At 41.4% G+C, this 27,371-nt stretch overlaps 2 protein-coding genes across 4 annotated transcripts in view; both read right to left on the bottom strand.

Moving 5' to 3' along the window:
• vwa3a (von Willebrand factor A domain containing 3A) overlaps positions 1-4,075 on the bottom strand; it is a 116,163-nt gene extending 112,088 nt beyond the window's left edge. For all 3 annotated transcript variants that reach the window (XM_039775576.1, XM_039775577.1, XM_039775575.1), the window contains exon 1: positions 3,913-4,075. The gene's annotated coding sequence lies outside the window, so the exon portion shown is untranslated. The remainder of the gene's footprint in view (positions 1-3,912) is intronic.
• A 12,291-nt stretch (positions 4,076-16,366) lies between these two features.
• The window catches only part of LOC120542021 (uncharacterized protein C16orf52 homolog B), a 72,272-nt gene continuing 61,267 nt past the window's right edge, over positions 16,367-27,371 (bottom strand). The window contains exon 3 of the mRNA XM_039774102.1: positions 16,367-20,263. Within this exon, the coding sequence (XP_039630036.1) occupies positions 20,079-20,263 (185 nt within the window). The 3' untranslated portion in view covers positions 16,367-20,078. The remainder of the gene's footprint in view (positions 20,264-27,371) is intronic.

The following is a 27,371-nucleotide window of genomic DNA, read 5'->3' on the forward strand; positions in this document are numbered from 1 at the left end:
ACTGGGAGGACAGTAAACCCATCAAGACACACTGGGAGGACAGCGAATCCATCAAGACACACTGGGAGGACAGTAAACCCATCAAGACACACTGGGAGGACAGTGAACCCATCAAGACACACTGGGAGGACTGTGAACCCATCAAGACACACTGGGAGGACTGTGAATCCATCAAGACACACTGGGAGGACTGTGAATCCATCAAGACACACTGGGAGGACATCAAACCCATCAAGACACACTGGGAGGACAGCAAATCCATCAAGACACACTGGGAGGACAGTGAACCCATCAAGACACACTGGGAGGACAGTGAAACCATCAAGACACACTGGGAGGACTGTGAACCCATCAAGACACACTAGGAGGACAGCGAACCCATCAAGACACACTGGGAGGACTGTGAATCCATCAAGACACACTGGGAGGACAGCGAACCCATCAAGACACACCGGGAGGACAGTGAAACCATCAAGACACACTGGGAGGACAGTAAACCCATCAAGACAGAGGAAAAAAAGAGGATTGTCGGGACAGTTTCTACCCCGGGCCGATAGAGGGTAGCCCCCTTGATTTTCAGTCGGGCCACGGGTTATGAGCATGGAGGCTCAACCCTGTTGGAACACTGGGCATTTGGGCATAGACTGGGAGGTCAGTAAAAGAGACGCTGTATGCCCAAAAATATGTGGACACCTCCCCAGATGACTGACTTCCGGTGTTTCATTGTTAACAAGCGCACAGCCCTGCAATCTCCTTTGGCAGTAAAACGGGTCGTACTGAAGAGCTCAGTGATTTAGACATCAGTCGATTACAACGAGTGCAGAACGGAGCTGCTAGAATCCTAACTAGGAAAAGAAAATCCGAGCACATCACCCCAGTCTTAGCGTCACTACACTGGTTACCTGTGCCATTTAGAATTGACTTTAAGATCCTGCTGATGGTTTACCAAGTCTTAAATCATCTGCTCCATCTTATATCTCAGAATGTCTCTCACCTTACACTCCAAATCGTAACCTCAGATCTTCAGATGAGGGTCTGCTTAGAATTCCGAGAGCTAAACTTGAAAGAAGTGGTGAGGTGGCCTTCTGCTGTTAAGCACCTCAAATCTGGAATAGCTGACTGATAGAAAGTCGCCAGGCTAATACAGTGGAGCTCTTTAAAAATACCGCTAAAAACACGTTACTGTAACATGGCTTTCTCAGACCTTCATTTTAGTTCTCTTCTGTTTCTTTTCCCGGTTTTTTGTGGTGGTGGTCTGCGCCATCACCACCTACTCAAAGCACTGTGATGTCCTACATTGATGGATTAAAAGCCAGAAGTCTGCATCACCGTCATCATCAAGCCCTTCCAAGAGAACCCTAAATATAAAGAGGACTGTTTCATTTATGTGAGGTAGAATGGCCAGAGGGGACTGGGTGGTCTCGTGGTCTGGACCCACTGCAGATTTTATTTTTCTCTCCAGGAGTTTTTTTTTGTTTGTTTTTTCTGGCCTCCCTGGCCATCGGACTTTATACTCTTATTCTATGTTAATTAATGTTGACTTATTTTAAATTTCTTACTATGGCTTTTATTTTTCTATTCTTTATGTAAAGCATTTTGAGCTCCATTTTTTTGTATGAAAATCTGCTATATAAATAAATGTTGTTGTTGTAGTTTAACCCTGATATTCTGTATATGCATTGAATTATCTTTTTTTATCATGGATCCACAATCCATACTAACTCCTACTTTCTCTGCTGTTCTTTTTCTGGTTTTCTGTGGTGCCAATCTGTGCCATCACCACCTGATCAGGATGCCATGCAGGCCCTACATTGATGGATTGAAGACCAGAGGTCCACATGACCGCCATCATCTTATTCTTCCATGTGAACCCTGAAAACGCTGAGGCCTGATTGAGCTCATTGATGTTAGGTGGGATGCCCCGTGGGGGCTGGCCAGGTGGTCTCGTGGCCTCAGAACCCCTGCAGATTTTGGGTTTTCTTTCAGCTCTCTGGAGTTTTTTTGTTTAGTTTATTCTGTCCTCCTGACTATCAGACCTTACTTTATTCTTTGTTACTTAGCATTGCCTAATCTTATTTTTATATCTGGTAAAGCACTTTCAGCTACAGAATTTGTATGAAAACACGCTCTATAGAAATAAATGTTGTTGTTAAATATAGGGGCAGCACGGTGGCGCAGTGGGTAGCGCTGCTGCCTTGCAGTTAGGTTGGGTGGAGCTTGCGTGTTCTCCCCGTGTCTGCGTGAGTTTCCGCCCACAGTCCAAAGACATGCTGGTTAGGTGGATTGGCGAGTCTAATGTGTGCTTGGTGTGTGGGTGGGTGTGCCCTGCGGTGGTTGGCACCCTGCCCAGGGTTTGTTTCCTGCCTTGCGCCCTGTGTTGGCTGGGATTGGCTCCAGCAGACCCCCGTGACCCTGTAGTTAGGATATAGCGGGTTGGAGGATGGATGGATGTTAAACATAGGTGAAGTGAAAGGAGCAACGACAGCTCAGCCATGAAGTGGTAAACCACACAAACTCAAAGAGTGGGGCCGCTGAGGCCGACGTGCATAGCATGTAAAGATGGCCTCTCCTATGTGACGTCACTCACAAGTGAGTTCCCAACTAATTCTGGAAGCAACATCAGCAGGAGCTTCCATGGCCAAGCCTAAGATAACTACAGAATATGCAACGCCAAGTGTTGGCTGGAGTGATGTAAAGCACGCCGCCTTTAGACTCTGGAGCCGTGGAAATACGGAGTGATGAATCACACTTCAAAATCTGGCAGTCTGATGGGCCATTATGGGCTTGGAGGATGCCAGGAGAAGACTACCTTCTGGACCACAGACGTTTGGTGGATGTGGGATACGGAGAGGGTTCGGGTTTGGCTGCTTGGTTCAGTGAAGGGTACTGTTAATGCTACAGACATTTTAGACAATTGTGTGCCTCAAACTCTGTGGCAGCTTTCTGTGAAGGCCCTTTATCTGTCCCACCATGACTTTCCCTCTGTGCACAAAGCCAGGTCCATAAACTCCTAGAGGAACACAGAGCGCTGATCTCAACCCTACTGAATACCTGAACTGGCATGAACTGGAATGCCAATTGTGAGCCAAAGCTTCTTACACAACATTGGTGCCCGACCTTACAAATGCTCTTTGGGCTGAACTGGGCACGCTCCAAAAATCTGGTGGGAAGAAGCACGGAGGGGGCCAGCAGCTCTATATTAATTAATCCATATTATTGCCATGATTCTGGAATGGGATGTCCAATATGTTCAAATAGGTGTGATGGTCAGGTGTCCACACAGTGGATCAATAAAATATTTGTCAGTCTATGAGGTCCGCTGGTTTGGTGGCACAGTGGAGCAAGTATTGCTGTCTGATGGAGCTGGCATCTCACAGCTAGTCATTTTTACACATTTTTCCTGTGTCTACGTTGGACCCCCCCACCTTCCCCAAAGATGTGTGAGTCATATCAATTGGCTGTTCCATACCAGCCCTGTTTGAGGGTGGGTGGTTACATGACTAACTCCTGTGATGTCTATCACCCTGTCCATGGCTGGTCCCTGCCTTTCACCCAGTGCTGCTAAGACAGCTGTGCTCCCCAATAAAATTAAGTAAATATGGGACAATATGGTCAATTTGAAAATGTTATGTAAAGGTTACAAGAAAAGGAGGAGAAGTTTCAGAAAAAAAAGCTGTGATGGAATGAAGGGAACTTACTGCCATGGCAATTCTGGCACAGAAGCCAACTACAGCAGCAGAAAAAAACTATGAAATTACCGGGAGAGGAGTGCTGAAAAAACAACACCAGACTAACATGAAGGTTAGTAAAACAAAATGCAGAGCTGGTACCGGCACAAGCTACGAGACGAAAGACTTTTCTTTGAAACAAACACTTTAAGCGGGCCAACTGGCGGCACAAAGTGAACCTTACCGGATCCAGCAGGGCTTTAGCCAAGGTACAGCCGGCCGGTCGGTCACCGATGCCGCGGATTATGAGGACCCTCTCGGTTTTGGAACAGGCAGAAGCGGGCGACGGTCTTCAGGCGCCTTCCATCCTGAGCGGGCATTTCGCATGAGTGGCGGGCGCGCATCTGTTTGCGCGTCGCTATGGCAACGGAAGCTTCCGCAGTCAGGTGGTTCAGGAAGTGAGGGGGCGGGGATAAAGGCGGGGAGCGCGCGCGCTGGCTGGAGAAAGGCGCAGCCGTGGAGTAGAAACTTCGAAATGTTTGTTTAATAAATACATAAATTAATAAAACTGCGTTAGAGAAAGTGTACGTCCAGCCGATCACTCTGATTGTTAACCGAATCAGAACCCCACAGCGCGAGCGCCTGCGGACACAAAACGCTGATAAAAGCAGCCCGCTGACCGGCCACATCTGTCCAGCCGAGAAAAATAGCGGCGCCTGCAGCTGTCAGAATAAAAGAACACGAATTACGGGTCAGGCGTTAGGGCAGCTGCCTTAAAATCCCGAAGACCGCGGCTTCAATTTCGACCCGGGACAGGGAGTGGGCGGTCTTTTGATTGGGATCCCTCCTGCATCACTAAAAAAAAAAAAACTCCTTTGGTGATTTGCATATGTATGAATAAACTCTACTTATACTGTACTTATAGATCCATCTGATTCATCCATCTTCTGTGTTAGTTCAACACGGGGTTACACGATCGATAGATAGATGTGTAAGGCACTATATGATAGATAGATAGATAGGTAAGGCACTATATGACATAGATAAAAGGCAGATATGCTAGATCGACAGATGTAAAAGGCACTATATAACAGATAGATAGTGTAGAAGGAGGGCCGGTATCCCAGCTGGGAGGCCAGAGAAGAACGACAAACGCATAGGCCGGTGGAACAAAAAAAAAAAACTTTTGTGTCCATAATAACGGAAGGACCAGCGATAGCCAGGAGTTGGGCGCAGTTCCATCCCCATACACTAGTTGACAGAGCTCCTCACATATGAACTCAGTCGGGACACCCGCAGGGGTGCTTGGGATTTGGAGTCCGGAAATGCTGCTCTGTCGGTCTCCCGACTAAAAATGGGGGCTTTGCTTATGGCCCAGAAGTACTCAACAGAAGACATGGCGTGGCACTGGAAGCATTCCTGGTCCTGGCGTTAAAGGGAGCCTTGCTGCCTGCTATGGTGGAGTCAGAGTCGAGAGACAGTGGGTAACATTCAGCTGGTGGAGAAAGGAGGAAGAAGAATGGTGTAATTATTGTGTATTTTGGCTCATTTCTGATGAGGTGATTGTGAAGCGGTGCATTGTGAGAATAAATATCCTGTATTTTATTCATAAAACTTGTGGGAGGTTACTGTGTTTCGGGTTTGGGGCTCAGTGGCGCCCCCTCCAGGCTACAAAAGATAGACAGAACTCCCATGGTGAAATCTGGCGTTGTATAGAAGTCCTCAGTGTTGGTGCAACACTCAGTTTTGTCGTCATTCTCTTTTTCTGTTCTACCACCAGGGGCTCCAGAATGTGTCTCATAACTAAGCCCACCCTTTTAATTAGTTGTTTATTTGGTGAGCCCCTCTTGAAGTGATGTCACCAGCACACCACACCACACCGGCCAGGGCGAAGTTGTAGAAGATGTGAAGGATGTCACTACTCAAATTAAAGCAGTGCAGACTCCTAAAGAAGAAGAGCCGGCTCTGACCATCATAAAGCTCCTCTGTGTCACGAGCCCAGTCTAACCTGTCATTGATGTGGACCCCCAGGTACTTGTAGGTTTGGACCACCTCCACAGCCACTACCTTAACAGTGACCAGACATAAAGTGTCTTTGGTGTGGTGAAAGTCAGTGACCAGTTCTTTCCTTCTGGTGATGTTAAGATGATTCTGCAGCAAGAAATAAAATTCTTCCCGACTCCTCTCCTCAGTCTGATCCCACTTATCAGTAGACCCTCATTGGGGAGGTTCTGCAGTCGACTTGACTTGCTGTTATATTTCTAGGCTGAGGGGTGCCGAGTGAAAAGAAAAGGAGACAGGCCTGGTCCTGGTGGTGCTCCAGTGTTACTCACACAGGCCTGGAGTCTCGCAAACTGCGGTCTGCCTGACAGATCGTGATAATGCCTACCCGCTCAGACGCTGGCACCCTGTCCCCTTCCCAGACCTCCAGAATGCAGACGGGAGACACTATAATGTGGAGCACGAAAAAAAAACACACGGTCTGTAATATAGTGCCTTTCACGTCTATCTACCTATCTATGTTATATTATGCCTTTCATGTCTATCATACAGTGATTTATCTGTTATATAGTGGCTTTCATATCTATCAAATAGATTAAAAGGCATTAGATACTGTACCCCTCATCTATTATACAGGGCATTTTCTGTCTGTCAATTACAAAGTGTCTTTCACATCTATTTAGCTTTCTCTTATAGGGCAACTTTCATATCTATGAAATGGTGCTTTCTTCTGTGATAGATTTGAAAGGCACTATATAACAGATAGAAAAAAAAAAAAACATCTGTCGGTAATTTAGTGCCTTTCACATCTATCTATCTATCTATCTTTGTTATATTACACTTTTCACATCATCATACACCGCATCCGGAAAGTATTCACAGCGCGTCACTTTTCCCACATTTCGTTATGTTACAGCCTTATTCTAAAATGGAATTCTACACACAACACCCCATAATGACAACGTGAAAAAAGTTTACTTGAGGTTTTTGCAAATTTATTAAAAATAAAACAACTGAGAAATCCCATGTCCATACGTATTCACAGCCTTTGCTCAATACTTTGTCGATGCACCATTGGCAGCAATTCCAGCCTCAAGTCTTTTTGAATGTGATGCCACAAGCTTGGCACACCTATCCTTGGCCAGTGTCGCCCATTCCTCTTTGCAGCACCTCTCAAGCTCCATGAGATTGGATGAGAAGCGTCGGTTCACAGCCATTTTAAGATCTCTCCAGAGATGTTTGATCAGATTCAAGTCTGGGCTGTGGCTGGGCCACTCAAGGACATTCACAGAGTTGTCCTGAAGCCACTCCTTTGATATCTTGGCTGTGTGCTTAGGGTCGTTGTCCTGCTGAAAGATGAACCATCGCCCCAGTCTGAGGTCAAGAGCGCTCTGGAGCAGGTTTTCATCCAGGATGTCTCTGTCCATTGCTGCAGTCATCTTTCCCTTTATCCTGACTAGTCTCCCAGTTCCATCCCCACAGTATGATGCTGCCACCACCATGCTTCACTGTAGGGATGGTATTGGCCTGGTGATGAGCGGTGCCTGGTTTCCTCTAAACGTGACGCCTGGCATTCACACCAAAGAGTTCAATCTTTGTCTCAGCAGACCAGAGAATTTTGTTTCTCATGGTCTGAGAGTCCTTCAGGTGCCTTTTGGCAAACTCCAGGTGGGCTGCCATGTGCCTTTTACTAAGGAGTGGCTTCTGTCTGGCCACTCTACCATACAGGCCTGATTGGTGGATTGCTGCAGAGATGATGGTCCTTCTGGAAGGTTCTCCTCTCTCCACAGAGGACCTCTGGAGCTCTGACAGAGTGACCATCGGGTTCTTGGTCACCTCCCTGACTAAGGCCCTTCTCCACCGATCGCTCAGTTTAGATGGCCGGCCAGCTCTAGGAAGAGTCCTGGTGGTTTCGAACTTCCTCCACTTACGGATGATTGAGGCCACTGTGCTCATTGGGAACTTCAAAGCAGCAGAAATGTTTCTGTAACCTTCCCCAGATTTGTACCTCGAGACAATCCTGTCTCGGAGGTCTACAGACAATTCCTTTGACTTCATGCTTGGTTTGTGCTCTGACATGAACTGTCAACTGTGGGACCTTCTATAGACAGGTGTGTGCCTTTCTAAATCATGTCCAATCAACTGAATTGACCACAGGTGGACTCCAATTAAACATCTAAACGATCATCAGGGGAAACAGGATGCACCTGAGCTCAATTTGGAGCTCCATGGCAAAGGCTGTGAATACTTATGGACATGTGATTTCTCAGTTCTTTCTTTTTTAATAAATTGGCAGAACCCTCAAGTAAACTTTTTTTCACGTTGTCATTATGGGGTGTTGTGTGTAGAATTCGGAGGAAAAAAATGAATTGAATCCATTTTGGAATAAGGCTGTAACATAACAAAATGTGGAGAAAGTGATGTGCTGTGAATACTTTCTGGATGTACTGTATGGTGTCGTTCTCATCTATCTAGCGATCTTTGTTATGTTATGCCTTTCATTCTGTCAAATAGACTGTCTGTGAAAGGCACCATATACCTCATCTATAAAGGAGGGCATTTATTTTCTGCCTGTCTATCATATAGTGCCTTTCACATCTATCTGTCTATATACAGTGGTGTTAAAAACTATTTGCCCCCTTCCTGATTTCTTATTCTTTTGCATGTTTGTCACACAAAATGTTTCTGATCATCAAACACATTTAACCATTAGTCAAATATAACACAAGTAAACACAAAATGCAGTTTTTAAATGATGGTTTTTATTATTTAGGAAGAAAAAAAAATCCAAACCTACATGGCCCTGTGTGAAAAAGTAATTGCCCCTGAACCTAATAACTGGTTGGGCCACCCTTAGCAGCAATAACTGCAATCAAGCGTTTGCGATAACTTGCAATGAGTCTTTTACAGCGCTCTGGAGGAATTTCGGCCCACTCATCTTTGCAGAATTGTTGTAATTCAGCTTTATTTGAGGGTTTTCTAGCATGAACCGCCTTTTTAAGGTCATGCCATAGCATCTCAATTGGATTCAGGTCAGGACTTTGACTAGGCCACTCCAAAGTCTTCATTTTGTTTTTCTTCAGCCATTCAGAGGTGGATTTGCTGGTGTGTTTTGGGTCATTGTCCTGTTGCAGCACCCAAGATCGCTTCAGGTTGAGTTGACGAACAGATGGCCGGACATTCTCCTTCAGGATTTTTTGGTAGACAGTAGAATTCATGGTTCCATCTATCACAGCAAGCCTTCCAGGTCCTGAAGCAGCAAAACAACCCCAGACCATCACACTACCACCACCATATTTTACTGTTGGTATGATGTTCTTTTTCTGAAATGCTGTGTTCCTTTTACGCCAGATGTAATGGGACATTTGCCTTCCAAAAGTTCAACTTTTGTCTCATCAGTCCACAAGGTATTTTCCCAAAAGTCTTGGCAATCATTGAGATGTTTCTTAGCAAAATTGAGACGAGCCCTAATGTTCTTTTTGCTTAACAGTGGTTTGCGTCTCGGAAATCTGCCATGCAGGCCGTTTTTGCCCAGTCTCTTTCTTATGGTGGAGTCGTGAACACTGACCTTAATTGAGGCAAGTGAGGCCTGCAGTTCTTTAGACGTCGTCCTGGGGTCTTTTGTGACCTCTCGGATGAGTCGTCTCTGCGCTCTTGGGGTAATTTTGGTCGGCCGGCCACTCCTGGGAAGGTTCACCACTGTTCCATGTTTTTGCCATTTGTGGATAATGGCTCTCACTGTGGTTCGCTGGAGTCCCAAAGCTTTAGAAATGGCTTTATAACCTTTACCAGACTGATAGATCTCAATGACTTCTGTTCTCATTTGTTCCTGAATTTCTTTGGATCTTGGCATGATGTCTAGCTTTTGAGGTGCTTTTGGTCTACTTCTCTGTGTCAGGCAGCTCCTATTGAAGTGATTTCTTGATTGAAACAGGTGTGGCAGTAATCAGGAAATTGAACTCAGGTGTGATACACCACAGTTAGGTTATTTTTTAACAAGGGGGCAATTACTTTTTCACACAGGGCCATGTAGGTTTGGATTTTTTTCCCCTAAATAATAAAAACCATCATTTTCACACCACTGTATTTATCACTCAGTCCCTTACCTGTGAAAGAGGGCAGATATGCTGGATGGCCCCTCAGGTCCACCTCCAGACACCAGCAAGTACCCTAATGGGGGCAGCGGTTGCAGAATCTCATTTATAAAGTGGGCAGCACAATCAGAAAACACGTAATGAGAAACAGACTAACTGATCTGCAGCTCAGACAGACTCACTAACAAGTACAACAGAAGCTCTCGCATGTGCAGAGACACAATCGCAGGCTGGCAGGCGCCGTATGAAATTTCACAGAAGGCCATTTGGGGTTAAAGGGTGAAAATGAGAAATTAGCAGAAGGCACAATCAGGCCCCATTATCTGCGGCATTCCCATTTAATAACAAAAGGCTTGCTGTGTAAGCCCCCACATTTTGCGGCGTGTCATCCTATCGTGATCCGATTACCTCCACTGGGCCGGTGTTCAGTTTCCAAGAAGGATGTTAGGAACAATCGAAAGGCAGGATGGGCTTCAGCTTCTGTTTTCATCAGCAGCTTTGTGAGGGGGCACAGGGCTGATGGCGGGGCGGGGGAGGGGAAGGTGGTGGTGGTGGTGGTGGTGATGGTGGGCTGCAGTACATTCAAGCGAGAAGAGAGTGACTCATCTGAACTCAGCGCGGCGGGGGAGGATATGAAGAGAGTAGGAGAGCCGAGATCGGGGGGGCCGCTACACGCAGAGGAGGAGAACGACGAAGATCAATGTGGTCAAGTTGCCTCTGGAGCTCAGCAGGGGAGCAGGACAGGCCTGAGGAAAAACAATCTGGAGATCTCTTAATAGGGCTGTGAAATCCAAGCCCACCGTTACATTTGTTACGGCCGCCGAAAAGCTTTCATCCATGCCAATGAATTGGCAGCCTGTCGAGCGTAGGCTGTAGGCTCTGGCAACCCCCCCCGCCCCCCAAAATTAGGTACAATGACTTCCGAGAATGGATGAGAGAATAAAGCGACAAGCTGTCTTCCAGTGGTGTGTAGAAGAAGTGCTGCTGTTATCTTTGTGTTGTGAACTTTTTCCAGTAGATGAAGGGACTTGCTAACAGACACACGGACATCGCTTATCCCCACGATGATGATATCGATAGACCACCTTAACCACAATGCATTGGAAGCATCTGGATGGGCCGGGCCATCTTCCCACACTGGGGCTGGAGGACCGATGACGGAAACAGAAAAGTTTCGCATCGTTTCGTGAAATGGACACCAAGGTTTATTGGTGACGACGAAACATGAAACTCGCTAAAGAGAGTTTTAGAGGTGAAGCACTTTAGAAGATCATTTGGACCTTTGTTATGAAAAATACAGCACTCAAATATTATGTGCTTCACTTATCGATCCTTTATTGTCTTGATTTACTGTTAAAACTTTGGCATATTTATTAGTAGACTCATTATTGGTCATCAAGGCAGTTGTGCTTGAGACTGTTTCAGTGGGTGATGAAGCAGAAAGGGAAAAGCGTGAAAACTCAGAAGACCGAAAAAAAGAGCAGGAGGTTGGGACGAGAAGGACACGTGCTGGCGTTCGAGACGTGGACTGTGCGGGATTTTATATATAGACTAGCAAAATACCAGCGCTTCACAGCCGAGAAATAGTGTGTTAAAGAAGTTACGAAAAAGAAAAGGAAACATTTTAAAAATAACGTGACATGATTGTCAATGTAATTGTTTCGTCACTGTTATGAGTGATGAGTGTTGCTGTCATCAAGGATTTGATTATCATTATTTCTTTCAATCAGGTTTGTATTTGGAGGACGTGTTGTGTTCAACTTACATTCCGTGTTTGTGAACCGTTGTAAAGATAACAGGCTTCATTCATCGAAGTGATCACTACCCAAATCGCTACTCGTGAATTGAAGACGTTTAACAGGCATTCCCAGCATTAACTTGTGGATTTGCCTGCGAGTATTTAGCATCAGCGTCACAAAGTTGTTTTCGTCTAGCTGTGTCAGAAAATGTAGCACGACGATATATCTATCTCTATCTATCTCTACATATATATATATATATAGATATTAATATTACATAAAAAAAATCCTGCAACAAGACTTTTTTGAAGAGATTTTTTCCAAGTCCCGTGAGACTTTGGCCATGAGATTTTTTCAAGTCCCGCCCTCCTCTCAACCATTGCCGGTTCACGGCCTACGCCCGTGGTCCTCTCCCCTCTCATTTGTGTAAATCCTTTTGTCAGACACAGTTCCTGCGCTCTCAGCTCTTATAAATTTTAATGTTTTCCTCACTTTAAGTTCCCAATTAAAGAAGACATATTATGTCCAAATCTTATTGAAGAATTTCATTACAAAGGGTTATCAACAGAAGAAATGAGTACACGGGCAATCCTAGCACCAAGAAACCATGACGTCAAATTAATTAACTGCAAAAATGTTGATCGGTTACACGGCAAATTGGTTAACTGTGCATCAATAGACTGTGCTGAAACATTTGGTGGTGATGGTGTGGAAGATGAAAACATCAACAATATCTACAACCGTTAACCCCGTCCGGTCTTCCAGCAGCCGAATTACTGTAGAAAGAAGGATGTATCCAAGAAAGGTAATGTAGTACATCTTCAGGGGTTCTTCATGAGACACCAAAAGTGATCTTGATATGCCATTCAAATTAACACATTTACAGATTCTGGTTAGAGTAGCTTTTGAAAAGACAATTAACAAATCATAGAGACAAACATTCGAAAAAGTAATTTTATTTAATAGAGAGAAAACCAAAATTCACTCACGGGCAGTTATATGTTGCGTTGTCACGATCAAAGTCCAACACACAGAATCAAAATTCAATGTGATATTAATGAAAATGTAATTAAAAAAATGTGTTTTTTACTTAAGTTTTACATTAAAAGTGTAAGTTTAAAAAGTATTTGCATGTTTATTTTAAAGCCAAACAAAATGAAATCGTATAACGCAATGAATAACACTAGAGCAACATGAAACATAATTTACTTTCAAATTATTATGTTTTACTATTTTTTAATATGGTTAATTACTTGCTGTAATGTAAAATAGTTAGTTCTATTATGAATATTTAACAATTACCATGAAAATAAAAATGTTTAAATTGTACATCTGTGAGTGGCAGAACCGCCTGGGGATTGGTGAGCAGATAGATAGATATGAATGGCATAGATAGATAGATAGATAGAGATAGATAGATAGGAAAGGTGCTATATTAGATAGATAGATAGATAGATAGATAGATAGATAGATAGATAGATAGATAGATACATACATACATACGCCGCTCCTGCTACAGGACACAAGTTAAGCACACAATTTTTTTTTTCCCCGTGGGGAAACCCATTCCCCCTTTTTCCCACCTGCACAGCACAGATAAAGCACAAACACAGCACACCACACACTTCTCTGGGAGCCAGAGTCGGGAGGGGGACAGAGAGAGAAAGAGAGAGAGAAGTGGCAGCTGGCTCCCTTTATAGGATACCCAGAAGCACTTCTGGGTGTGGCGGCAGTACTCACCAAATGGCTCAGCTGTTCCTGTAATGCCCCTTGGCGGCGTCCATGCGAATGTAGTCAGAACCACACAATGGTGGCAATGAATACTCTGAAGACAGTTGGACAGGAGCATTTGCCACAGCTCAAGCATATACATGCTGTTAAGAAACTGCAATGACATACATTTTATATATATAAAAATATATATAGACTTTTCAGGTACGGTAGACAGAAACTTTGAGATCGGGCAGTTCTCCTTACTCATTGTGGCACTTGAGTGGCGACGTGGTATATGTTGATTAGCACATGCAAGTAAGAATTTTACTGGACTAGATAATAAGTACTCTGTAAAAAAAAAAAAAAAAAAGAGTTCAGACACTAGAGAGTGATATACTGATACCATCAACAATGGAGTTTAGATAAGAGGGTAATGTGTTCAAGGAGCACCATTAATGACAGGTTAGCATTACGTACTTCGACTTCTTGCATGTCCAAACAAAATGGCTTCAGCAAACAGATTCCTTCGATTTAATTCACACCCTAATTCATTTTCTTACCCCACTCAGCAAGAGTTGTGGCCTCCTAGTGACCCTGATTTTACTAACAGGTCAGTAAATGGTCAAACAGAAAGGTAATCACTGTGCTGTCCAGCGAGTCAATTTATTTCACCATTCTGGTGAAATTTAAGCAAAACAAGACAAGGGTTTTGTCATTTAGTAGACATTTTATTTTGGTAAAGTTGCTCAATAACAAAATACAGGTGGAGAAAAAAAAAGTCAACTTTTATAGTCATTAGTTTCTGTTTTGAAATGATGGGTCTTGTGTCACAACCTCGACCCCACACCTCCCCCCTTCCCCAAAACAAGAAACCGTACAGCCTGGGATTTTGCACAAACCTGCTCGCTTGTGGTTATATAATAACTAGTTTGTATTTCTTGTTCAGAAATGCCAGTCCTCTCATGCACACTCATATCCTTCATCGGCCTGAAGAGTCCATAAATGATCATTAGAATGTATGCGACTGTCTTGCTAACAATTTAAAAATTGGACAAGTGAGCACAACCTATTTGGGTTCCTGTTCATCTTTATCAACGACAGCCAGCTAATATAATGGGGGACCCTATGGAAACAAACGCACTCAACACAGAGAATATGAAGATGGACAAGCACCTGAACCTTACATCTTAGCCCCTTTGCCACATCACTGCTAAAGTTTGAGCTTCACCACAAGATGGATCAAATTGGTAGAAGTGGGACATTTGGGGTGCTTTTATACATCTGCAGTTTTCCTTTAGAGTAAATGGACACTTAGTTTAAAATCCAAAACTGGCACGTTGACTGCTCGTCCGTCTTTCTCCAACACTCCAAACTGGCTGGCTTAACAACATTAGTGTGGCATGTGTTTTTGTCATGCAACGGACTGGCAGGGGTGACACCTACCTAGATGGGCTGCAGCTTCCCAATATCTCAAAAGAAAAAAAAAAGAAAAAGGAATAAAGGACTGGGGATAGCCGGACTCCAAGGACAGGATTCTGCCGGTAAGGTCATCCATCCATTTTCTAAACCCTCTTATCCAGAGGAGCTGCAGCCTATCTCAACAGGAGGAACACTCATTGGAGAGGATGCCACCCCATGACAGGGTGAACACAGCCAGTCACAAATATCAAAGGCCTCCTAACATACATATCAGCTTGAACCCTGATGATCTTGTTGCGAGGCATCAGCACTACCCATTGTGGTGGCCCCCTGTAAAGAGATGTGAATCATATTTTGGGAATCTTCAGTCTAGAAGCAAAGAAATGTTGGGACCCAGCAAAAGGGCCCGTTATAAAATGCCATGTGCGTCACTTCTTTCACATGCTCAGTCAGTCCACTTTGCGTGCTTTTATACAATGTGTGTGTATATATATTAGGGTTGTGCGGTACACAAGTACTGAGAAAGTACAGAAAAACCTAATTTTTAAAATGTTATGGTACCAGTGTTTTGTTCATTTTGATAACAAAAGTAAATTGTAGTTTTCAAGTATCCTCACTTTGGGTCGTTTTTTAAGCACAATCGAAACTTCCCTCCACCCCAATATTACCATCTAGCTCAATTCACAAAGGGGGACCCCAGTTTTCTAATGCATATATTAATACAAACGCAGTGTAGGCTCCAAGGAAACCCCTGTATTGAGTCCCGGAATGCGGCAAGGCAGAGCGGCGCACGATTGTGCAGCGGAGCAGGAAGACGGCTGTGGAAATTTCTGTCATTTGCTTGGTTACCATTCTGGTATCGATACCAAAGTCTAAATTTTAGTACCAATCCAACACTAATATCTTTCGATTGATCGATAGATCGATAGTATATTTTTTGAAGTTCATATGGAAATGTACACTTTCATAGACGCAACATTTTTCATTCTTATTAACCATTTTGGTAATGCTGGTAATGCTATTCATTTATGAAGACAGACATAATTTAAATTAAATAAAATCCCCGTCACATGCACAACTGCCCCCCCTAACCCAAGCATTCACTGAAAAAAAGCCAAAACGAATGTAACGGTGTTAACTATAAACATGTCGAATAAAACTGAATTTAACCAAAGCACATGGCATTCTGGGAGGTAATGTGGTCTCGGTCCCACCGTCACTTTCATAGCTGATCAAAACCAAAAATGGCATCCTCCTAACAAAGATATGAAAATGGTAGCAGACCACAAACATCAGGCTGTGCTCGTCACCGATTTACAAGAGGAGGGCAGCTTTAGGGCTCTGTAGGGAATGACAGACTTCAATAATGACAACATTCTCCCAGATTTGCCCCACCAATGAGAGTTTTAATATTTATACAACTCAGTACAGTCCAGGTGAAATGATTAAAGGGCATGACAGGATCAAATGGTCAGTGGTTAACCCCACCTCGGTCACAAACATGGGAACAGATGAAAGATTATAGTAAACTAAAAGAGTCGCCTTCCTTACACATATAAAGAAACTGAACAGTCCTAAGGTGGCATCTCCACACGCATGAGATGTGATGCAGACAAGGGGGGGGCATTGACTCCAAATGATAAGACAGGTGGGTATAACGAATGCACTTTTGCACACGCTACACGACATGGTGGACGACACAGGCCTCTTCACACTCCAAAACAGCAATACCTTTTTTTTTTTTTTTTGAGGGTTTTCAGCATGAACACATAACACGCCACATCACTTTCTAGGCTGAGGAAGTGTCAGGTGTAGGCATTGTGTTTCCTTACTCACACACAGGGTAGAAATGATGACGACGACAACTAAAAGGAGAGCAAATGATGTAAACCAATTTGGCAAATATGTTCCCGGTATAGGGCTGTGTGTCCCCTATAGATAATAAGGGTCTCCCCAATGCTCCACCGTCACAGATCATACAGATAGTTCTCCCAATATATAAGTCAACATTTTGCCACCTTATGTCAGTTAATACAGGAAAGGATTTAAGGGGGAAAGAAAAAAAAAAAAAAATCACAAGAAAATTTTTACCCAACTATATATAGACTGCAGGAGGCTAATTAATAGCATTTGGTTATTTCAGATCCAACAGCACCTTTGGATCCATTCTGAACTTTGGAAAAGCTGAAAAAAACGCCAGGTGTGTAAGGAACGAATAAATAAATAAATAAATAAAGCTGGCTTCCGAAAGCCAGCACACATCAGGGCGTCCTTAAACACACACAAAAAAAAAGCCTACTGGTTAATAATCCTTGCAATTGGCACACGCAAAGCATTTAATAGAAGAGTTTAGCGCAGACTTGTGTCACCAGAGTTAAGGCAGATGCTATCATGTTTTTCTAGAGATTCCACCATCACGTGGAAGGGATTTTGAAGGAGAGGAAAATACCTGAATGACAATAACAACAGTTCTGCCATCCAAATGCTGCATACGCTATCTTTTTTTTTTTTTTTTAATTAAATAGAAGGGTTAAAAGGTTATCACATTAGGAGCACAGGCCAAATCTACAATTACATAAATATGTAAAACTGTGTCCCAAGCTCAGCATTTCGGAGATCTGTGCCTTGTGTCCATTGTGTATGAACTTTTAAAATGGAAACAAGCTTGTGCCATAAGCACACCTATTTCCAAAATACTTGTCAATGGTGGGTAAGCAACAGAAAGCATCACAAAAACGTCAACAAGTCATCCCAGCAACCTACCATATGACATTCCCTTGAAGAACTACAAAAATTAAAAAATTTAACATGGACTGGAAATAAATTGAGGAAACTTGCTGCAGCCAAAACATACTGTCTGAAAAAAGTAAAAAAAGATACAATCAGGCTTCCAAAAATCTGCATCTTGACAAACCCCTGCCGTTCTACAGCTCATATCAAAGGATGATGATAGTGGAGTAGACAGCCAGGGTGGGGTATCATCTTCAGACTCAGCTGTTGTTGCTCATTCTTAATCTGATTAACCCGTTACCCCCATTAAGAGGGTAGGCCATTGGTTCTCACACACTTGGCTTTCTAGAATGACATGTTGCCTTTTAAATAACTACAGATTCTTGGCAAGGAGTAGAGAATCGTCTGAAGGTTGCTTATGTTACGATCAGCCAGTGAATGCCACCATCCTATTGGCACGCTACTTGGCATGGGGCATTGACTTTTAGAATTACTAGGGCTGCAGGAATGAGCTTTTCATCAAGTACGAGATATTGCTATTTAAACACAGGCACCCACCTACAAGTTCACAGTGACTACAAAGGTGACCACTGCACAAATTGCTGTGCTATTCCACGGCATCATGTCGGCGGGAGCACTCCTGTTGATCCCTTCCTCAAGTTTGTAATGTGTGCTCCATTCCCCTTTCACATAATTTGCCTTTCCAAGGCTGAGCGATTACAGAATAAGACCATGTAGCCTGCCAATGTGTAGGAAACACTTTCCTTTGTCTTTTAAATGTACATGTACAGTGTTTGTTACCATCATAATTACTTGGCGGTTATTACTGTCTTTAAGACAAAAGGAAAATCGTCCTCCGTTAATCTAATGTTCTCATAGTAAACTCTTGAGTGAATACCAAAGTTGCAACCATGGAATACACAGAATTCATTGGCTTTGTACTGTATGTCAATTAATTAAAAACGGGATAAAATGAACATGCTGCAATCTCACTTGCAATGCTCCTTTCTTTGAACCAAAGTGAAATGCATACAATACCGAACATAACAAAAAAACAGTAAAGGTGGGGGGTTGTGATGGTGGTAGGGTGGGGCAAAACTTAAAAGATAATACTGGTCGTTATGTTAAAAGATGAACTGGAGCAGAGGAAATTTAACTTATTGTCCCTGTTCTTACACATTTATATCTTTCTGCTCTACTCATGGTCTTCTGACCATAAAAATAACACACTTAACCTGCTGAGGTACGACATTAAGCAGGTCTTCATCACAAGCTCCAGCTTGCTTTACTCTGGACAAATCTGAGTAACTAGTTGAAATTGTCCCCTTGCTACAAGCATTCTCAGAATGCAGATATTCTGATTTATATTCCACAGCTCAGCCTTTGATAGAATGTTTGGGTTTTTAAACAATAAAATAAAACCGTTTAATGACAACTGAGCTAAACACAGATTGTCATAAAATACTACCCTATTTGGCTGCTTTCAAAAATAAAACGATCGGTTTCATAATAGTGTGTTTTGTAATACCTTTGTTACCCACTTTCAATTTAATGATAATAAAAAAATAATAAAAAAAAAAAAAAGTCTGTAAACCTGTTACTAAAGAGTGTAGATGCCTGCTGACCTGCTCAGCAAAATACTCATTTTGTTCAAAGCTGGTTTAAAACTCCTCCGTCTGCAGCAGAAAGGCGTCTGTAAGAAGCCTGCACATAAATTAATACTTTTCTGAAATAAACGTTAAACTGACCTTTACCTTCATCTTTCTGTAACAAATCATCATATTGTGATAAACTGGCTTGCTTACAGTATTTATACTCAAAAAAAATAAAAAATAAATAAAAATAAAAGAGCCTCTTATGGTAGCATTGGTTTGAATTTTGGGGGTGGGAGAAACAAATTTTGAGAACAAGCGCCTTTATAAAGAATGAGGTAACTGAAGATCTTTCCAACTCTGATGTCTTCAGAGAAATGGCTTTCGACAAGAGGCTTTTTTTGTGTACACAACACAGTGGTTTGTTTTTGTTTTGTTATTTTTTTTATAGCAAAGCAAAAAGTACGCCTAGCACTGAATGTATATACAATATATAACATCTGACAATAAAAAAGTCACCTTTTTTTGTCCCAGGAAGTATAAAAAGAAAGTAATCTTGACTATAGACCTATCAACGAAAAAGACCGAGTAACCATAGGGGGGCTCCTTTAGATAAAGAAAGGCAAACAGAATGATAATCTTCTGAATAGTGAGGCCAGCCTCACTTGGACTTTTGGACTTGTCCAGCAATCCTCTGGCCTATCACTCTTTAAATACTTCTGACAGTTGCAAGTCCACAGATAATACATATATATATAAAAAAAATCTATAACATAAACAGCAATAGGTACAGTAAAGGGTGATATTTGATTGGTCTTCCTTCTGCCTTCAGGAAAGCATCTTTTCAGACCTGTTTCTATAAGGATGCTTCACACCTTGCCCCTGAAGTAACCGCATTGAGCCTGCGGAAAAAGCTCTTCGTTTCTCCTTCCAAAGTGCATAGTGAGAACAAATAGGACCAAAAAAAAAAAAACCTCTAGTGCAGGTATAGCTTATTGTCAATCCCTTTGTTTTCTTCAAGTACCTCATATTGTTAAAGTGAAAAAAATCCATTTGTTCCAACAGCTTTGTACAAAAAAAAAAAAAAGAAAAATAATAATAATAATAAGGGTATCTGAGTCATTAGCCAGGCAAGCAGACCTTCCCTGCAAACAGCAGTCCGACTATTGTAAAGAAAATTGATAAGACAAAGAGTACATATGAAGACCCCACCACTGTATTGTTCGGTAATTTATATGGCTGTCCTCCCACTTCATTGATGTAAAATCCTATTGGGAATATAAGGGCGGCCATGCAGAAAAGGACCACTGAAAAAAAGAAAAAAAAAAAGTTAGATAAATATGATAGATATCCAATGTATGACACATATAGACATATTTAATGTTTACTACCATACACATAGTTTACACTCTTTGTGGGTACAGGGAAGGATTACTACATGAATCTAGAACCTGAAACCTTGGGCACAAGATAGGCGGAACCCACCAAATTCATTTCACATTTGTGAGTCAAGAGTGTTACCTAAATCAAACAAACAATTGTAAATGACAATACCTTATAAGGGAAATGCTTCACTTCTTCAGATAAAAAAAACACATTATGATGAATGACTGCCTCATTTTAAATGGGGCAGTATTAGGTCTTAAAATATTTTTTATGCTGAATTACACAAGTTACCACAAAGAAATAATCTTAACAGACTGCTAACTGATTTGTAGGTCAGTTTCCAGCCAAATTAAAATGGACAGGCCAAAGTTCAACCCAGCTGTGGCCTCAACGTCTGCCACAGCCAGCTACTTGTCTGATATACACTCACTGAGCAGACTATTAGGAACAACCTTTTGTATCTGTGCAATTATCTAATTCGTCAATCATGTAGCAACAGAAAACTACCTAAAATTCTGAAGATACAAGTCAGGAGCTTCAGTTAATGTCCAGATCAAACAAGAGAATATGATCTCGGTATTTCAATTGTAGCGTGATTGTTGGTTGCCAGACAGGCAGGTTGTTGTGTTTCTTTAACTGTTGATCTCCTGGGATTGTCATGCACAACAGTCTCAGCAGTTTACTCAGAATGGTGAGGGAAAAAAAAACAATTCATTGAACACTGGTTCTGTGGACAGAAATGCCTTGTTGGTGAGGATCAGAGGAAAATGGCCGGACTGGCCTGAGGTGACAGAAAGGCTAAAGGCTATGGTAAAGCAGGTAACCACTCTGCAAAACTATAGTGAGCAGAAAGGCATCTCAGAATGCACAACATGTTGAACCTTGAGGCAGATGAGTTTCATCATCAGAAAACCACTTTAAGTTGTACTCCTGCCAGGCAGGAACAGAATTCTGAGGCTGCAGTGGGTACATGCTCATCAAAACTAGACTACTGAAAATGGAAAAAAAATGTAGCCTGGTCTAATGAACTCAATTTCTGCAGCTGTACACAGATGGTAGGGTAAGAATTTGGCATCAACATCCATGAACCCACACACCCAACCTGCCTTGTGTCAGCACTCCAGGCTGGTGGTGGTATAATAGTGTGGGAAACTTTTTCAGGACACTTGGGGCCCGTTATCATCAGTCATCGATTGAATGCCACAACCTATCTGAATATTGTGTATCCCTTTAGGGCAACAATTTACCCATCTTTAAATGCCTACTTCCAGCATGACACTGTACCATGTCACAAAGCAAAAGTCATCTCACACTGGTTTCATGAATATAATAAATTCCGTGTTCTTCAGTGGCCTTCCCAGTCACCAGATCTGAATCCAACAGAACACCTTTGGGAAGTGGTTGAAGGTATGTGCTGATATTGCATGATGCAATCAAGTCAGCATGGACCAGAATCTCAAAGGAATGTTTCCAACATCTTCTGGAATCCATGCCACAAAGACAGCAAAAAGGAGGCCCTACACAGTATTAAGACGGTGGTCCTAAGAATGTGCTCAGTGCCTCAGCAGAAACAGAGATTCATCAGACAAGTCTGATTTATCCCAGTCTTTAACAATCCAAATTTACAAAGTATTTCACTATATATTATATTGTATGTATAATTTTTAATGTGAGAAATAAAATTTGACTTGAGTGCACACTTGGGAGTCATTTTGTCTACAGGGCCAGTTGCTCAGTGAATTGTCCTCTGGAGCTTCAGTGATATGCTTCCAAATCTACAGAAACACTGCATGTAAGCCCTGGTCCTTTCTGATGACAACTTCTCTGTCTTTAACATGTTTACCTGTCTTAAGCTTTCTGACCAACAGATGCACAATGGTTCATCAACCAGTGCTTGTGTTATTAGCTACTGGATTTCCTTTTTTGATAAGAAGCTGGTAGTGAAGCGGAAGTACACTATTTCCAGTTTCCTGACCCAAGAATGGATGGCACTTGGGAGTATTTTATCAACGCTCGTTTATTCATTGCACATCAGTGGTTACACTTTACTTCCACACAATGTAGGTATGATCATATTTGTGAATGATAATAGTCTTGAGGGGCTATATAAGCACCATGTGACAAAACAGGATAAACGTTATAGTCAGTATTATCTGAAATTAAACATAAAAAAGAGGTTATGGTGGACTTGAAGCAAAGCAAAAGAACACTCAGTTATTTATCAAGAGGAGACTTTCAGGTGCCTAGGCACCAACACTTGTAATCTTAAAAGGGAACCCCAACACACTTGTAATGGTGTGAGACAGTTTAAGTAGCTTGGTGTTACAGGGAGAAATGCATTTTACCTGCATTACTACAATTCTAAAACAAAAATAAAAAAATCTTAGTATTAAATATAGGAAATTAACTCATTATATAGAAAACCATTAATGACAAGAGTGTCACAGCTGGTGCAGATTGAAAAACATGTGCATTATGCTGTAGATATTCAGATCTTCAAATTTTAGTTCTTTTCCATCTTCTAGTAAATAAGCAAGTGTAGCAGGTCTACCTGAAAAGGACTGTAATTCCTAGCAGTCCCGGAATCACTGTGTCACTCCCGGTAGGGCTACTGGGAGAAAGGCGATAAGGTGCTAGAATTAAAAGGGAGTTGTAAGGCGGTGATCGCCATTTTGTGGGTTTCTCTTCGATTCATTGCTGCTGCAACACATTTGGATTACAATAATCCATATGTCTGGGATTAGTCAACACCCCCCGGATTCATGTTCTGTGTCATGCATTTACTAATATGTGGGTTTTAGTGTGTTTTGGAAAACATCATCATCATCGTCGTCGTCGTCATCATCATCTTTAGCATGTGCTTTAAACAGTGTGTACTCATCGATTAGTGGGTGTTGTCTTGTGGGCTTATTTGTATGTGTTTAGTTAGTTATCACCATAATGTTTTTTGGGTGGTTTCTTTATGTGCATTATTTGTTTAATTATTTTATCATTTAGCTTTAGTTAAATAAAAAAAAAAAATGAAAGACAATTATTTATTTAGCTCTTGTGTTTTGTGTGCGAGCTGCGTCAAGGCCTGGTGCATTCCTGGGATTTTCTATGCAATATAAAAATCAATCACCACCATAAACCATGACAATAAGAGAGGCATATGGCTGTTACACAATACTCTTCTGGCATAGATGGATACTGTTTTCTTCATTTCTAGTTTTAGTCTATGAAAGACCCCTTTCATCAGTATTAATTAATTTTCTAAACTTTATACAAAAATCAGACTTGTGATTTTATATCTGTAAAAAAAAAAAAAGGAGTGGAGCGAATGCCAAAGATAAAAATGACAAGGTGAACCGAGTAGAAAATGAATGGAATCTCAATTTACCAATTTCTTTCATGACAGAAAGATAAACAACCTATCAGAACTGAACAACAGTTGATGTGTCGCCTATGTGATGAATTAAAGAGTGCAGTACATCAGTTTGCACTTAGTGGTGTTCCATTCGAGGGTAAAAGTTTATGCACATGAGCTGTATTTTCATTTGGCCCCCATTTGTATGCCATATCTGAGCTTTCGTATATGGCTCATTGCCCTGTCATCACTAAATCGTAGATAGTGGTCTACCCTCACCCGAACATTGTTCCTGTCCAGCAATAGAGAAGACGCAAGGTAAAGATGGTCTAAAGTTGAGTAGCTAAATGCCAAGGATGTCACGTCAGGCTATCCACCTGTGCAAATGTACTTCTATAATAGACCAATAAATTCTTGGGCACAGCAGTAATATCTAATACTTACTGGCTAAAGATTTAAATCTGATAACCATGTGATTAGCGACATTAAAAAACCCTAAGGATTTTTTTTTTTTAATTACAGATGTGCTAGATAATTTACTACTGTGGAGGGAGGTATCCAAAATTATTTATTTTCCTTGACAATTTCCCCAATTGGCTTTAATGAATATGCATACTTCATTTATTTTTCTGTGATGCTACAATTAGGCTTTCAGTAGCGACTTTAAAGGCCTACAAGTGACAAGTCACATAAATTAATACAATTCAGCTTACCGAGATGTTCTTTGTCTCCCTTAATTCCTTTTGATCTGCTCAAAGATCCTGTCCAATAGTTTGTGCGTGTTTTTTAATTTGGGTGTACTGTTTGTGCGTGTATTTTAATTTAGGTGTACTGTTTAATTTCCTACATAACACATTTTTCTCCTTTTAAAATGCTGAGCTTTGAAAAAGAAACAGGGTATTATGAAGTGCAGTGGACAGTTTAGTTGGCCTTTTCCTGTTTGTCCATTTCCTTGCAGATTCAATTCTGAGCTTTTACATTTTTTTAATATTCTCCACTCTGGTTAGGCTGAACTCCTTTTAGTTATTATGCACATTTGCATATAATTTTAAAAATGTACCATGCTTCATTTATCTGTCAAGATGCAGTTTATCTTGTTATTGTAACAAGACTGAATGGATCTCTTATTCAGCATTAGGCAAAGCCTTCAGGCATGATGATGGTTGGACAGTAATGAACAAAGCCCTGAAGGGCACCCATCTTACCTGGTATTACCTAAAAGCCAAAAGTGCCTGCTAGCAGTTTCCAAAGACAGACAGAGCTAAGCTATTATATGTATGATAATGTAACATATTGCTTCCATATTATGTGCTATGCAATATTGGATAAGTCTCTTATACTGCAGAATGAAATACAGCTTATATGCTATTCATATTATCTTGACACATACCAATTAAAAATGTCTTAGCTCTAAGAGAGTCAGCTGGCAACAGGAAGCTTGAACTAAAAGGGTTGAGAACTAGGTGGAATTCCATGCAAAACATTGGGGTTCACAATAGGTGGTTCTTCATTGTTAAATTAAACCCCATTATTTTTATTTATTTACTAAAAGCCTTGTGGCAACTGTACAATGCAGCACTCACTAACAATGGCACTGGAAATTTTATATTAGACAGACAGACACTTTATTAATCCCAAGGGGAAATTCACAAATTTGTATATATATAAGATTGAAATTTTAGGTTAAATAAAACCACCAATTTGTACACACACCAAAAAGAATCCCCTTAGCCTGCCTCTTCAGAACCTAATCAGAGCTGTATCTAGGTCAGACACACTTCTATCCTAAAAAGAGGCTTAATTGCTAAGGAAGAGACTGCTGTCAACCAACATGTGTGCCTGTAATGTCACAGTTCTAAAGACACCTGCAGAGAGGAAATGAAATGAATTTACGGCTTTAAACAAAAGTTATCTTTGCCTTAACTGTACGCAAATGCTTCACACATTTTGCTTCATTCAACTTTTATCCCAATATTAGCATGAAAAAATATTTAATAATTTAGCACATGCCAAATTACTCATATTTCTTCAAACTCATTTTCCCTCAAGCTGTTTCATGATGCACAATTTAATAATCACATTCCCAACATTAAAGTGCATCTTTACAAATTCTCCATCCTGTGAGTTATGAACACAGCACTCAGTAAATCAACTGTGCCACAGGAAGCTGGCAAAATGTTTTGGGGGCACGTAAATCATGCAAAGGATGCTCCAGTTTCACTGATGCAAAGTTTGTGCTACAAAACCCTCATAATGATGACATAACGAACAATATTACAAAGGAAAGCTTGTAGCATTTCGAGTACATGTAAAAAAGGGGAATACAAAGAAGTGAAACTGAAATTTAAACCTTAAGTGAGAAACGTATTTACCTGTCAAAGACTTTTAAAACCTCTGTAACTAAATATTTTCTAAAATTGGGGAAAAAAGAAAAACTCAATTGGTTTCTCTGTTTTCTTTATAATATATTCAGGTATTACTCCTCACACATGTGGATATTCAAATAATCACATTTTTAAATGGACATTTCAAGATACTGTGCCTACACAAGATTTTTTTTTTTTTTTAATTATACATTGATACTTACATTCTACAGATACACAACTCCCCAAGGCCACCCGAGACCCCCAAAAGTGCATATACATTCCCACTACACATCACTGACAAGCTATGTATACGCAAGTATCTATCTATACATTGTCAAACGTGGGCGAATGAGGATCGCCTGGCAGGCTCAGACAAGATAGGTCAATGCTAGCAGTACTCTCTCTTTTCTCTGCTGAAGCCACCCAGTGAGGGCACTTAAGCCACTCAGATTGTCGGCTAAACCCTGCTGTTTCCGGTTGGGACAATGCATTTGTGTGTGTGTGTGTGTATGTATATATATATTTTTTTTTTCATTATCGAGTGCTCTGGGAAGATGGTGTTTCCATCAGAGAAACATAATCATGCATTATGGAACTCTCCAAACCAGACCCATTAGAGAGAGCAGATCTGAGAAGCCACAGTAGCTAAGAGGGCAGACAGTTACTGCTTATTTCTGCTGTGACACTGCGCATTCATTTTTGCTCTGTTTCTTTGGACTCTTGCAGTAAATTGGATGGTCCAGTTGGACCAACTTTTCTTTGCTTCTCCTCTCCCTCAATTGTATCTCACTCATATATAACACATATATATTTATATAAACATCTACAGCTGGAAGTGTGTGTATCTGTCCAGCCCGGAAGTGACAGGTGGACTCGGGGTAAGGGCTCCACCTCAGAGGAAACAGAAAACTCGCTTAGCCACTAATAACACAAGCGAGGCGAGCACATCTGCAAAACGAAACCTCCAAAGTCGCTTAGCCGCTATCATCGGCAAAACGGTATCCCTTTTACTTTTCCTCCCACTGCTAATGCACAAGAGATGCAAGGAAGTCGGCAAAACGAATCCTCCTAGGAGTTAGATGCCCTTAGTTGTTCCTTTCAATTACCTGACATCTCTACATTTCAATTTTTTTTTTTTAACGATTTCAATAGTTTCTAGGACCCCAGGCTTTTTACAGCATGGGCTTACACAGCTAGTGTGCATATATTATGTATATAATATATACATACACACAGACAAATACACACATACTAGTATATATGTATACAAATATGAGGAAATCTCAATTTTGCTACTTGGGTGAAAGTTAAACCAAT

The sequence above is a fragment of the Polypterus senegalus genome, chromosome 13 (assembly GCF_016835505.1).
Source record: "Polypterus senegalus isolate Bchr_013 chromosome 13, ASM1683550v1, whole genome shotgun sequence".
Lineage (NCBI taxonomy): Eukaryota > Metazoa > Chordata > Cladistia > Polypteriformes > Polypteridae > Polypterus > Polypterus senegalus.